At 42.0% G+C, this 13,137-nt stretch overlaps 1 protein-coding gene across 4 annotated transcripts in view; it reads left to right on the top strand.

Moving 5' to 3' along the window:
- LOC143956891 (cytosolic phospholipase A2 gamma-like) overlaps nucleotides 1–9,908 on the top strand; it is a 49,792-nt gene extending 39,884 nt beyond the window's left edge. For all 4 annotated transcript variants that reach the window (XM_077467056.1, XM_077467057.1, XM_077467059.1 and 1 more), the window contains exons 17-20: nucleotides 3,162–3,257; nucleotides 6,425–6,582; nucleotides 6,727–6,898; nucleotides 9,358–9,908. In XM_077467056.1, the coding sequence (XP_077323182.1) occupies nucleotides 3,162–3,257; nucleotides 6,425–6,582; nucleotides 6,727–6,898; nucleotides 9,358–9,542 (611 nt within the window). In that variant the 3' untranslated portion in view covers nucleotides 9,543–9,908. The remainder of the gene's footprint in view (nucleotides 1–3,161; nucleotides 3,258–6,424; nucleotides 6,583–6,726; nucleotides 6,899–9,357) is intronic.
- The last annotated feature ends 3,229 nt before the right edge of the window (nucleotides 9,909–13,137 follow it).

The following is a 13,137-nucleotide window of genomic DNA, read 5'->3' as shown; positions in this document are numbered from 1 at the left end:
GGCCCTAGGGCAGGCGGCCTACTGGGAAATTTCATGATGGGCCAGTCCAGCCCTGGCTTACGAAATAAAATGGCAACTGAAAAAACTAAATGGGAGTTTTACAAAAGTTATGGAATGTAGGAGAATAAATTGTAGATAATATAACAAATGTTTTTCAAGTCTTTTTCTAGGAAATGCCGTATTTATCGGCGTATAACACATTATTTTTTTTTTTTTTTTTCCCACTTAATCAGGGGGAAATCGTGGGTGCGTGTTATGCGCTGATCCCCCACTGATTTGTGAGTTTTTCTGCAGTTCTTGGCAGCTTTTGGAAAGCTGCTGAGTGTGGCTGAAAATGGCCGAGAGCTACCGAGAGCCGCCGAAATACACAGGACATCCGCTCTGTAGCGCGGCACTTTTTTTTTTTTTTTTTTTTTAAATGGCAAGGCTGCAAAGATGGGCATTTAAATGTAAGTTTTGTTTCCTTAAAATTCTCTCCTAAACTTGGCGCGTGTTGTACGCAGATAAATACGGTACAAAACGTGCTACACAAATTCAACCTATAGGTTGAAAGACACCAAGTCCATCTATTCAACACATAGAAAAAATACATAAAACCTCCATATACACAATCCCATACCTACAGTTGACCCAGAGTAGTGTTGGATAAGCTGAGTTTAGGCTGAACATTGGCTGTTTGCCCATTTGTTAGTACCCCCTAAGCATTCAAGGTGCTATTCAATAAATCGGACTAAAAGGTGCCATGCAGTGCTTCAGCCGGTGTGTCTAGAGGACAGGAACCAGAGCAGAGCTTGTTGCAGCTCTGCAGGGACAGGCATAGAGGTGGTTCACATCACAGCAGCTGGAGCCAGGAATGGTGGTGTGTGATAATGGCACAAACCTCCTGTCTGTCCTTTAGATGAGGAAAGGTGGCACATGTGCCAAGAATGGCACATGTCCTTAATTTGGTGGTGCAGCATTATTTTAATGTGTACCCAGGGTTGGAATATCTGCTAAAGCAGGCTAGAAGAGTTTATAGCCATTTCAGGTGTTCATACACAGCGAGTGCTCGGTTGGCTGGAATTCCACCTGCCCGTAAACTGCCTGATTTGTGACATGCCCACCAGGTGAAACTTTACTTTGGCAATGCTGCACATGCAGCAGAGGGCCGTCAATGAGTACCCATGTGTGGGGCACGACAGGCTCAGGGCAGCTCAGTTTCCCCCCCCACCCCCCGTACACCAGTTGCTGCTCATAAAGGATGCATGCACCTCACTGTCACCATTTTTGGAAGCCACAAGGATGGTGAGCCATGACAATCACTATTGTGTTACTGCTGGAGCAGACTCTTCATGGCATTATGGACAGGGCACTCGAGGCAGAGCAGCAGGAGGAAGAGGACTTCTGTTCCTCTCGAATTCTGGCAGTTTTGGAGGCATTGAAGCAAAGGAAGACATAAGCCAACCCTTAACAGATGGGTTTCCATTCACATAACCCTTACGAGCCGTACATGACTGGGAAGAGGCAGTTCAAGATACTGTAATCCTCAGTGACCCCGGGGACTCTGCTTCTCATGCCTCCACAAACTTGCGGTGCATGGGCTCCCTCATTCTTCAAAGCCTGTGAAAGGATCTAAAAATACGTGGCCTCAAGGAGAAGGATCACTATTGGTTGGAAATCCACCATTACAAGGGGAAAGTCTGGGCACTCGCCTCATCCCCACAAATGGAGCAGACATCTCTTGAGGACATTTTTTTTTTAAAGAGGAGTTTATGTAACACCTTTCCAAACTCTGGTAGGTGACTGTCTTGTGAAAAACATTGTTTTGAGGCTTCTGTTCATTGAGGAGCAGTGAAGGGGGCTGCCTCAGTGATGCCTGGCTTTTTTTTTTTTTTTTTTTTTTGTCCTTTTGACACCCAGGACTGTCAGCTTCCACGTCCCATTTTCAGCATCTGCATCATATGATAGATTATCTAGGGGCGAGAAAAGACACAGGGAGACTTCCAGTTTTTGGTGTAGGTTTCATGGGCACAAATGACACCCAAGGACCCATATTTTTTCCTTATGTATTTATAAATGGTGATCACATCCCCCTTATGCAGTGGCGTCACTAGGGTTGTTTCCTGGTGCGGAAAACATTAGTGTCACCCACCCCTCCACCAACTATTGTTCCCCCCTCAGTGCAGACCCCCCCCCATCAGCATAGGCACCCCCCACATATCCATCTACTTATAATAAACTAGTGTACAGTACGGCCGTTGAGACACAGCACTGTGTCCCTCGGGCTCATCCTCCTCGGATGTAAACGGAGGAGGAGTCGGCTTCAGTCCACTCCATTGGACACAGCGAGGTGCAGATCATCAGGACAGCGGTGGTGTTAGCAGTGCTGCAATCCACAGGTGTCACCCGGGTGTGGCCCACACCCCTTGCCCCCACCTTGCAACGCTACTGCCCTTATGTATTCATGGTGACCCACCTTAACTTCTCAAGAGAATAAATTGAATTCCTCTAATCTCTCCTCCATAGCTGAGCTTCTCCATGCCTCTTATTGGTCTTATGAATTTGTACAGATAATATCTCTCAGGAGTCCATATCTTTCATACAAATGATTTTGCTTGTTTTTAGAAACTACAGCTTGGCATTGCATGCTATTAAGCTTATGATCTACCAAAACACTTAGATACCTCACTATTGACTCGCCAAACCTCAAAGCCTCATGTGTTCAAATAGAAATGTGTAAAGTCCAATGGGAGCACCAAACAAGTGTCCATATTTGGTAATTTTAATTGTTTTTTTTAAAGTGGAGAAAACTCAGTGCCTTTCAGGGGCCAAACACCCTCCCCCTTCATTGGGGCTTAGGAATTTGGGCTTGGATAAGCCAATACAAAATAAATCCATGATTTTCTGCTTGTAACCCTTTCAGGGGGCCAGGTTAAGCCAGTGTTAATGCAGTAAATCTTCTTTTGGCCCCTGAAATACCTGAAAAGGGGTTATTGAATTGATATGGAGATTTACTTTATACATTTTTTTTTTTTTTTTTTTTTGATCATGTAATAAAATGGTGCATCCCAGTAAGTTTTATTTTTGGAGGGGAACATGTACATGTGGATCACTTGTGCGGTTTTTCTGTTGTCTGACAACTGTCACGTGTTACTTCATGAAAATGTTTCTCTTTTCTCTAGGTGTCAAAGATAATGCTAAAGTGGTGAAGAACATTGTATTGTGTCTTCCTATGTGGGAATGGGGAACAACTAACAATTTCCTCTATGAATGCAAAGGTGAGCATATGTGTGACATTGTGAAAAAAAGACCTCTAAATCGCAAAGTGTTTTAAGGACAAGATTGCTATCACTGTAAGACTCTATCCTGACAGCCTAACCAGGAACTTCAAAGTTAATGACAATGGGGGGGGGGGGGGAGGAGAAGTGTATACCAGGTAACAAGCCCAAGAGTGTGAGCATCTACTCCTTCTGCTAGTGGTTAAGATGCCACAAGAGGAACCTTGGGACTTCAGGGCTGGTTTTGAGTTCAAACTGGTCCAGTTGTGGAAGGTCCCGACTCCCAAGTTCAGGTGATCTGCACAAAGGCTACTTGATGAAGAAACCGCTCTGGGATCTGGACAGACATCGCCTAATTTTGAGCCAAACGTGGAAACGCGCTCTGGGATCTGGACAGACTGTCTCACTGTTTTTGAAATGTAATTCTCTTTTAATCCTTGACATTTTCTTTGGCCAGAGCTAGGTTCTACCTCTGAGTAGGGCTCCACTGTGGGGTCCTACTTTGCCTCTGAATGTATGACACTGCTGCTTTATTGTCCATGCATAGTCACTGGGTGACCCTGAATGTGAGGCAACAATGCAGATGGTGCCATAAATGATGCTCGGACTTCTACAGAAATGGGCACCAACTATTCTTGCCTTGCACTTTGCGATGGTCATGGAAGGCATCCCAACCTGGGCAACATGGTGGCTAAGAGGTTAGCACTTCTGCCTAGCAGCCCTAGGGTCACCAGTTTGAATCCCAACCACAACCCCACTTACCTGGAATTTGTGTGTTCTCCCTGTGCCTGTGTGGCTTTCCTTCCAGGTACTCCGGTTTCCTCCCACATTCCAAAGACATGGTAATAGAATCCTATCTAAATTGGTCCTACTTTATGTATGAGTTGGTGACCTTAGGTTGTAAGCTCCCTGAGGGCAGGAACTGATGTAAAAGATGACAAATGTGCAGAATCTGAAAAACCGAAAGATCCAAATGTTTGTTTTTTGTTGTGACAAGTTGACAACAGTTCTACAGCACAATAGCAATTTGTGTCCCTCGAACCTGTGGTTGAATGTGCCTAACCTAACACTTAGTCCAAGATTATTCGAGATTTTTCAAAGCGGTCGCCGTGAGTGGACATTTATGGTCCTATGCTCCGCCCATAGGCTATAGAAGAATTCTAATGTTGGTTGACTAGTAGTAATATATTACTAGTGTTATACAACATGAGAATTCTACTATAGCTTGTAGGCAGAACATTCGCCTGGCAATGTGATTGCGGCATCATACAGTTTAGCTGCTCCGTCGAATCGTCTTAGAACATTTGACACACCAGAAGCCTTCAATGACAGATTCGACCTTCATTTTCAGATTTTCAGACTAATGCATTTTAAAAAAAAATAAACACCTTTTGAGTACCTAAAGGTTTTATTTTTTAGGACAAGCGAAACAAAATTTCAGTGTGCACATGTCTATATAAAGTGCCTCCCAATAAAATAAACCTGTGGTGCTGGCATCAGTAACAATGGTCCAGGGTTATGGCCATAGCAAGTGTACCCTTTGCCATCCCCTTAATGGCAAACCCTACCTGAGCATGTGGATAACTTGTTCACATGGTAGAAGGTTCATAAATACATGTTGGAGGCTGCATAAAATGCCTATTGCTAAGAACAAGGACAGATTTCCAAATGGACAACTCCGGTGAACATAAAAAAAAAATGCAACTCCCAATAAAGTGCTCCTACCCAAGAAACGCCCAGCCAAGAATGTAGGAAATTAATATGCCCTCAAGCAAGTTGATGCTCTGGGTACAAGGCAGCTTTAAAACTGGGAGCCAAAGTAAAGACAAAAATCTAACGTGGTTTCCACTCCAGAGGTGTGACATCCAGGAGCTCCACACTGGCTGCTGATCTCATTGAGCGGGGTTCTACTGGGTTCTGGATTTTCAGCCATTTTGATTGGCGAGGCCAAGATCATCTCAAGCAGGTGTAGAAATGTGTGGTCAGAAACAAGCAGACAATATTTTTATGCAAGAGACTAAAGGGGTCTATGTAGAAAAGCTTCACTCTGTGGATGACAAACCTTCACATACACAGGATGAAAATTGAACAAATTAAAATTACACATCTAATTTCTGAAATATCTCATTTTTGAATTTCTGTCATTTTTTTTTTTTAATTTGGGAAATTCAAAATATTAAAATCTAAACATTCAAAATGAATTTGAAAACCCAAAAATCTGAAATTAAATTATAGGCTTTGGTGGCTTCATTTTAAATTTATCTGAACATAATGAATACAAATTTTTATCTGAAGTTACAAATTATCCAAAATAACATGTCGCATCTAAACAAAATGGAACAAATACTAAAGGTTTTACTATTATGAGTTGCATTCATTTAGATACGGCATTTGTTATTTCAGGAAAATTCATAGCATCGGATAAATTCATATTTCTTACGTTCACCAGCCAAATTTGAAGGATAATTCCAATACCTATAATTTTATTTCATATTTTTGGGTGTTCAAATGTTGTTTTTTAAATTTCAAAAATGTTTTGAAAATCCAAAAATATATGAAATTATAGTTGTTTGGAATTAACTTAAAAATTTTGGCTGAACATAACAAAATATGACTTTATGCGATGTTAAGAATTTTATGAAATAAATGCTGTATCTAAAATGTATTATAATAAACCTTAAGTATTCCATTTTTTTTTAGATGCGACTTTTATTTTTTTTGGGATAATTTTGTAACTTCAGATTTGTATTTATGTTCACAGACAAATTTGAATGGAAATTCCAATACCTATAATTTTTTAATGGTGGTTTTGCATTTTCCTTTTCCTTTAGGAAAAAAATAAAATAATCTTTAGCAAACCAAAATGTATTGTGAAAACTAGATGCCACATAATAGAGGAAGTGTGGGAATTTTTTTTTTTTTCTTCCCGATTGTTGTGTGAATAAGACATAACATTGGCGCACAGGTTTTATTATACATGGACCCTCTTCTTCTGCATTTAAAACTTGTTTGACACTTTAATAAAACCTGCAACTGACTGTCACAAGGGTTGTGTGAGGGTTAAGTATACAGTTTTACCTGTTTAATCCGGAGGCAGGGGACCTGAGAATATTTGTAAAGGTGTGGGGGGTTCTTTGTGTGTAATATATTTTTATTTTATTTTCCAGATAAAATCCCAGAAAGCAGCAACCTCTCTGATAAAAAGCTCCTCCATCTGGTGGATGCCGGGTTGGAAATTAATACTCCGTACCCGTTAGTGTTGCCTCCTCATCGCAAAGTAGATCTGATTTTATCTTTTGACTTCAGTCTTGGAGATCCATTTGAGGTAACCAAATTTTATGGTCATTCGATGCAACTCTCCATTCTCTGGTGTTATGTTTGAGAACTGCCATTTGGTGTTGACCTTTCTTCTTCCTTTGTTTTCTTTTGTCTGTACTTTGGGGGATTTTAATATATATTTTTTCTTTAGACTTTGAAAAGAACAGCTGACTACTGTAAGGATAACCGGATTCCCTTTCCAGTAAATACCAGAGAACTTTATGAGGACCCTCCAACTAAAAGCTGCTACGTCTTTGAAGGAGATGGATATGAGACTCCCGATGTGATGCACTTTCCTCTGTTCAACGCCCAGACTTGTGGAGGTGAGTTTACAGAGGAAAGTCCTGTAATACGTCTTGTGTATTCATGGAGTTGTCTCACTCTCTGTATTATGATCTTGGTGGATGCTATAGGCTGCATTCCAAGTATGGATATTTCTTCGTTCCAGCTTGGACCAATGCAATTCTGTATATGCCGTACCTGTGGGATCACTTTTAGAAGCTGGAAATCACTGTAGGACACTACTACCAGTGTCAGGCACTCGTGCAGGGGTGCCATCCCCCTAATCTATGCGCCCGGCCCCTAATCTACATGCAAGGCACCAGATGCATAGATTACAATTTTTTTTGTTTTGAAGCACATGATTAGAGCCTGAGGCTCTTATTGGATTCAAAAAGTGTGGGCTCAGTGATATTTGCTTATGTCTTCCTATTTCTCCATCCGGCCAATCAGGGAGTGGGTCCTGACTCTCAACTAGACGGGAGTCATAAATCCTGAGTGGCTGGGAGGAAAAGTGTCTACTGGGACTTGAGAAGAGATGTGGGGGGGGGGGGGGGCTGTGACCTGGATGGGGTAAGGAGCTGGCAAAGGAGCCTGGAAAGTGTGTGGGGGGGTGTCTGGCTGTGTATTGACCCCCCAAAGAACATTATTTGGCACCAGCCACCACTGGCTACTACTATGATCACTGCTGGCTCCCTTCTCCCATGCCCAGAGGCTGTCCTGTTGCATTGTGAAATTAAGAATGGCCACTCGGCACATTCATCACTTTGGAGCTATTTTTGCAAAACATTCTCTGGATGAGGCAGAGAGGTGGGGCAGTGACATCTCCAATCAGACTATCGGAAAATGTAACCCCCTTGTAGGTCTGTACTTGCCCTAGTCTGATGGGTGACGCCTCCTATTAATGTTTGCATCTCGGCCAGCAAAAGTTTTTTTGTATTGGGCTGTCGGCACCTACAAAGGCTTAATGAACCCTGTTTTTGTTGTACAGGTAATTCCCATTGAAGTCTATAGTATATTTTGCAAACATTAAAAGGAGGGCAGGTAATGGCACAAACTGCCATCATAATTGTGGGAATCCATAGTCTATGTAAATGTATGGGCATAGGGTTCAGGAATAAAGTACAATAATTGGTACTGATATCAAACAAGATGAGATGACAGTCCACAGCTCTGCCCCCCCCCCCCCCCCCCCCCCCCCCCCCCCACCCCAAAGAACCTTGTTCCCAAGAGACGAGGGTCTCCTCCCCACAACCGTGGCTAGTGGTTGTGAGGGTCTGCTGGGTGGGGGGGCTTATCAAAATCTGGCAGCCTCCCATTAACAAGTGGGGGGCCCTAGATTCTGCCACCATGTGAATGAGTACGTCTAGGGGACCCCATGCTTAAATTTTGAGGGGAATTTTTTATATATATATATATATATATATATATATATATATATATATATATATATATATATATATATATATATATATATATATATATATATATATATATATATATTTTTTTTGCTGTGGCATGTTTTATGTATGCTACAGTCGCACCACTTTATAGGCACATTTAGTGGCCCCCCAGGCACTATACTTATAAGTGTGTATTTGTTTTTTTTTTTTGCACATTAAACATCAGTCGCTGCTCCTGGGGAAAAAAGGTAATTTAAAAAAAAACCTGTATTGAATGTCCCCCAGGGCAGTACCCGACCCCCATACCCCTTTTATGGCCAATTACTTGCATGTAAGCCTTCAGTGTGGGCACATTAGATTTTTTCCTGTTTGCTTGGCTCCCATGGATTTCAATGGGGTTCGCCATTCTGGTTAGAACATTTCCCCTGTACGGTAGTTCCGCTCCGAACCAAACGGGGTGTTTTGACCATCTTTGGATAAAGGGCATGTCAGCGGTATCTGGAGGCCATGAAGTAAAGAAGTCCTCTGTGTATAAGTTGGCATTCCATGTGCCAATCTGCAATGATCCAGGATAGAGCAGCCCATGGTTCCACACCTGTCAGTGCAGGATAATGGAGTACAGAGTGACCACCAATTTGCACAGCAGGAGATATGTGACAGGATAAAGCTTGAGGGGATCACACTCTCCGCTTGGGATGGACTGGATGGAGCAGCTTTGCTCATAGTGAATGGAAGCCAATGCCTACTAGGAGAACAAACTCAGAGCTGCCGGACGACACGGCTTGGCGTCTTATCAGTAACCATGACAACGTGTTTCAGGTGTGTATCCCCCCTTAATCAAGTCTTGACAAAGGGGGGACATGCTCCTAAAATGCATTGTCGTCATGGTTACTATTGCAACATTACATTTTTGTTCCCTTTGACATGAACTGAACTAAAGCACAGAAATGTAGGCTTTCTTGTGAATATTTCATAAACATAAGGTTGTCAAACTATATATGCAGGCCTGTTTTTAAAGATACCGGAGAAGTTGTTTTATAAAATTCTCATTGCTATTTCCATTGTTCATCTCATTACACAATCTGATGCGTTTCTTTCAGAGGCTACAAAAATCCGCAGACTAATCAAGAAGTATGCTGCACGTGTTCCTTCCTATGACACATGTATGATGAATGAATTGCTAGACATAGCAAAGAAAAATGTGGAGAGCAACATGGGGGAGATCCAAGCCAAAATCCAACAATGTGTTTGGAGGAGTAACAAGAGGGAGACGTGCCCGACATAACGGGCAATGCCCACCACTTTGGATGAAATCTGTAGAGGACCATTAAGACAAACTGCTAAAACTTTTCAAAGAAATTTGTCAATGGAATCCTGAGGATTTTGATCATCCTAAATTCAGCAAAGTTGTATAAATGTTTGAATGTGACCAAGTACCACTAGATATACTTTTTTTCTGTCTACAATTGTAAGATGGACATCTTGGGTTCTGACACTGGTGGTTGGGGGGTTATCATGCATATCCACCTATTTTCCTGCAAACTCAGGCAAGGGTGATTTGGTAAGGGGTTCCAATGTTTATCTAAATGTATTTCAATATTTAAAAAATCACATATTGTGTATGGCAATAAAATTGATACTTTGTTAAAAACATGTTTGTCTTCTTTGTACATAGGATAGGAATGTATATTGGAGGTTTGTGCTGTAATAGTCATGTCTGGCTGGGGGTGCATTTTGGTTAAACTGAAAGGGTTTTGCAACAACTTCTAAAACTTTTACTATCCCAATGGACTTTTGGCCCTAGAATGTATCTTTGGGATTACTTAACCACTTCAGCACCAGAAGGATTTACTCCTTCCTGACCAGAGCACTTTTTGTGATTTGGCACTCTCTCTAACTGACAATTGTGCGGTCGTGCGACGTTGTACCCAGACAAAACTGACATCTATATTCTTTATTTTATTTTTTCCCACAAATAGAGCTTTCAATGCTCTCTAACTTTTTTTTTCTTGGCAATTTTGAAGAAACACTTTTTTTTTTTTTTTTTTTTTTTTTACTGTAATGATTATCCCCAAAATATATAAACAATGTGTTCCTCAGTTTAGACTGCGATGTATTCCTCTACAGATTTTTGGTAAAAATAATGCTATAAGCGTATATTGATTTGCACAAAAGTTATAGCATCTACAAAATGGGGGATAGTTTTTTATGGCACTTCAAATTTTTTTGTAATGGCGATCAGTGCTATAAAAAAATGGTGTAAATGACATTGGCAGTGAAGGGGGTTAAGTGTCCTAGGAAGTGATTCTAACTGGGGGGGAGGGGATACAACACGCATGATGGCGATCACTGCTCTCGAACACAGCAGTGATCTGTCCTGTCACTAGGCAGAACCATCTCCCCGTTCTACCTCTGTGACACAATCGCAGACATGGAGTCTGCAGAACCCGCGGTCATGGAGAATGTGGTGGGTGTGCAGTGCTGCTTCTTAAAGGGGACATACCTGTACACACTTTTGCCCACCAGTGCCATTCTGCAGATATTGGTGTGCACTGGTCGGGAAGCAGTTTAATTTAAAACCCCCCTTGGCTGTTTTTGTTAAGTTTGACACAATGGCTTAAACTAGAATGTTCTCAGTATGTCAAATCGGACTAAAGTGGTTGCTAAGGTATATACTTTTTTTTTTTTTTCCTTTTTGTAAGGAGTGGTAAACGCTCATGGTTTTTCACCTTGTGTTCTATGCATTAAAGTAAATTTGTGCTCTGCACTGCAGCTCCCGCCCACAGAGCCCCCCCTTTTTCTTACTTGAGCCCATTTTGTTCCAGCACCTCCAGCCACTGTCTCGGGTCCTCGTTGGATAGATTTATAGCAACAAGAACCATTGTCTACTGCTGCCTTAAATCAAATCCAGTGAAATGGGGGGGGGGGGGGGGGGGGCAGTGGGCAGGAGCGTATCCTGTTGTCTGTCCATGGATGCAGCAGCAGGACTTGGGATGCACCTGCACGGGTGCTCCCATGGAAACTTGATCTCTGTGGGGGCACCCAATGAAGAGGAGCTAGGAGTGCCGCCAGCTGACTCCAGAAAAGGCAGATTGGGGCCACTGCCTTGCACAGAGTAGGCAAGTATGACATGTTTGTTATTTGTAAAGGATGTTTTATTTAAAATGATATGCTTTACCTGCTGCTCTGTGCAATGGTATTGTACAGAGCAGCCCCTTGCCATCTTTTCTGGTTTCGCCATCACTACTGTCCAATCCTTCTGAGTGCCCTCATAGCAAGCTACATTTATACTTTCACTTTAAGTTGAAAATCAATTGACCCTTTGCTCCAAAAATATACATTTATACATAGATGGATATGAAAAAGTGCCCATTACAGTTCCCTTTATCTGCATATGAATAAATTAAAATGTACAAAGGTCTTAAAATAAACCTGAAATTAGATGAAGAAACAATATTTTGAGGGGCCATGTCTTCTGGTTGCCAATGCCCATCAAGGTGAGCAGCTTTGCTTCTAAAATGGCTCCAAACTGGTACTAATCCCCCACTCACAGCTCACTGAAAACATTACCTGCACTTCTGGAATGGATGCAGCTCATGGGATGAGCGTGAGATGCATGGTCCTAGAAGAAGCATAAGTTCAGATCTCAGAAACGCAGAGCCTTTTGATTTTGCTTAGTGGGAGAGCCTCTAAATGGTGCAGATCTGTATATCAGGAGCTGATTTCTGGCATTGAGCCAATCTCAGAATTCTGAAAGGAACCAAGAATCAGTCTACTATACACAGCAAATAAAGACCTGGAACAGTTTCCTAGACTAATAAAGTATTGCACTCACTTGTACCCAGACTTGCCACTGATGTGAAAAGCCTTTCACATAATTAGCCATTGGCGTTGCTACCTCAATCTATGGATGAGGCTTTATATTGTGCTGATTCCCAAGCTGGCTAAGAACCTGCACAATTGTGCTTCATATTGGCCAATCTGCCTTCTGAATGTCAATGAAAACATTTTTGGTTAGTCGTCTCTGTAAAGGCATTGAGGATTTGATATATGTTGACCTAACAGGGCTTGGGCTGGGCAAGGACTTCCTCTGTGTCTCCTCTCCCCCCCCCCCCCCCCTCCTCCTTGGCGGCCCATAGGATTGGTTCTCCTTTTGGACAACCAGGTGATAGGTTTCAGGACCTGCTTCCTGATTGGCCGGGAGGAGAATCAGTTGGAAAACTATTTGCCATTTTCACATGACTGGGTGGGCTTGGGGCATAGTGCATTGCACCCTGAGCCCTCCCCTTTTTTTAAGACAATTATAGCCTCTGGCTCTAATCATGTGTGTCAAAAAAATAAATCTCATTGGAATCCATGTCTGTTACCCTGCATGTAGATTAGAGGGCCAGATGCCCCTGTGTGAGAGACTGGAGCATGCACTTGGGGGCAAGCATGGGCACTTTTTTATTTTTTTCTTCTTCTTCTTCTCAATAAAATTATTTTTACACTGGCTCTTTTGATTATTTTTTTTTTAATCAACTTTATTGCTGACTGCATGCGAAATTAACATTTCAAAGTCCAACATACATGTGGAATGTTTTTCCTAGGTCCCTACTACTAACTACAGGCTTGTGCTGCCCCAGCATACCTTCAAAGGTGTCAGAGCACTTAACCAAGCTTGTCTGTATGCTGGAACATGTGCACGAGCATTAGCGGCGCAGATCTGAACATCAGCTGAATTGGTTTCCCGACACCCAGTACTTACTAACACAGCCTGGACTATTTCAAAGAATTTATTAGGCCAAGTGTAATCTAAAGGAAGAAAAGATTAGAAAGCCTACTTATGCAAACAATAAGATAATAACATTACTTTGAGAGATATGGGTAATCATCTACAG

The sequence above is a fragment of the Lithobates pipiens genome, unplaced genomic scaffold, assembly GCF_037356315.1.
Source record: "Lithobates pipiens isolate NorthernLeopardFrog02 unplaced genomic scaffold, aLitPip1_a1.2 Scaffold_44, whole genome shotgun sequence".
Lineage (NCBI taxonomy): Eukaryota > Metazoa > Chordata > Amphibia > Anura > Ranidae > Lithobates > Lithobates pipiens.
Note: the sequence above shows the minus strand (reverse complement) of the source record. Positions and strands in the feature narration are given on the sequence as shown.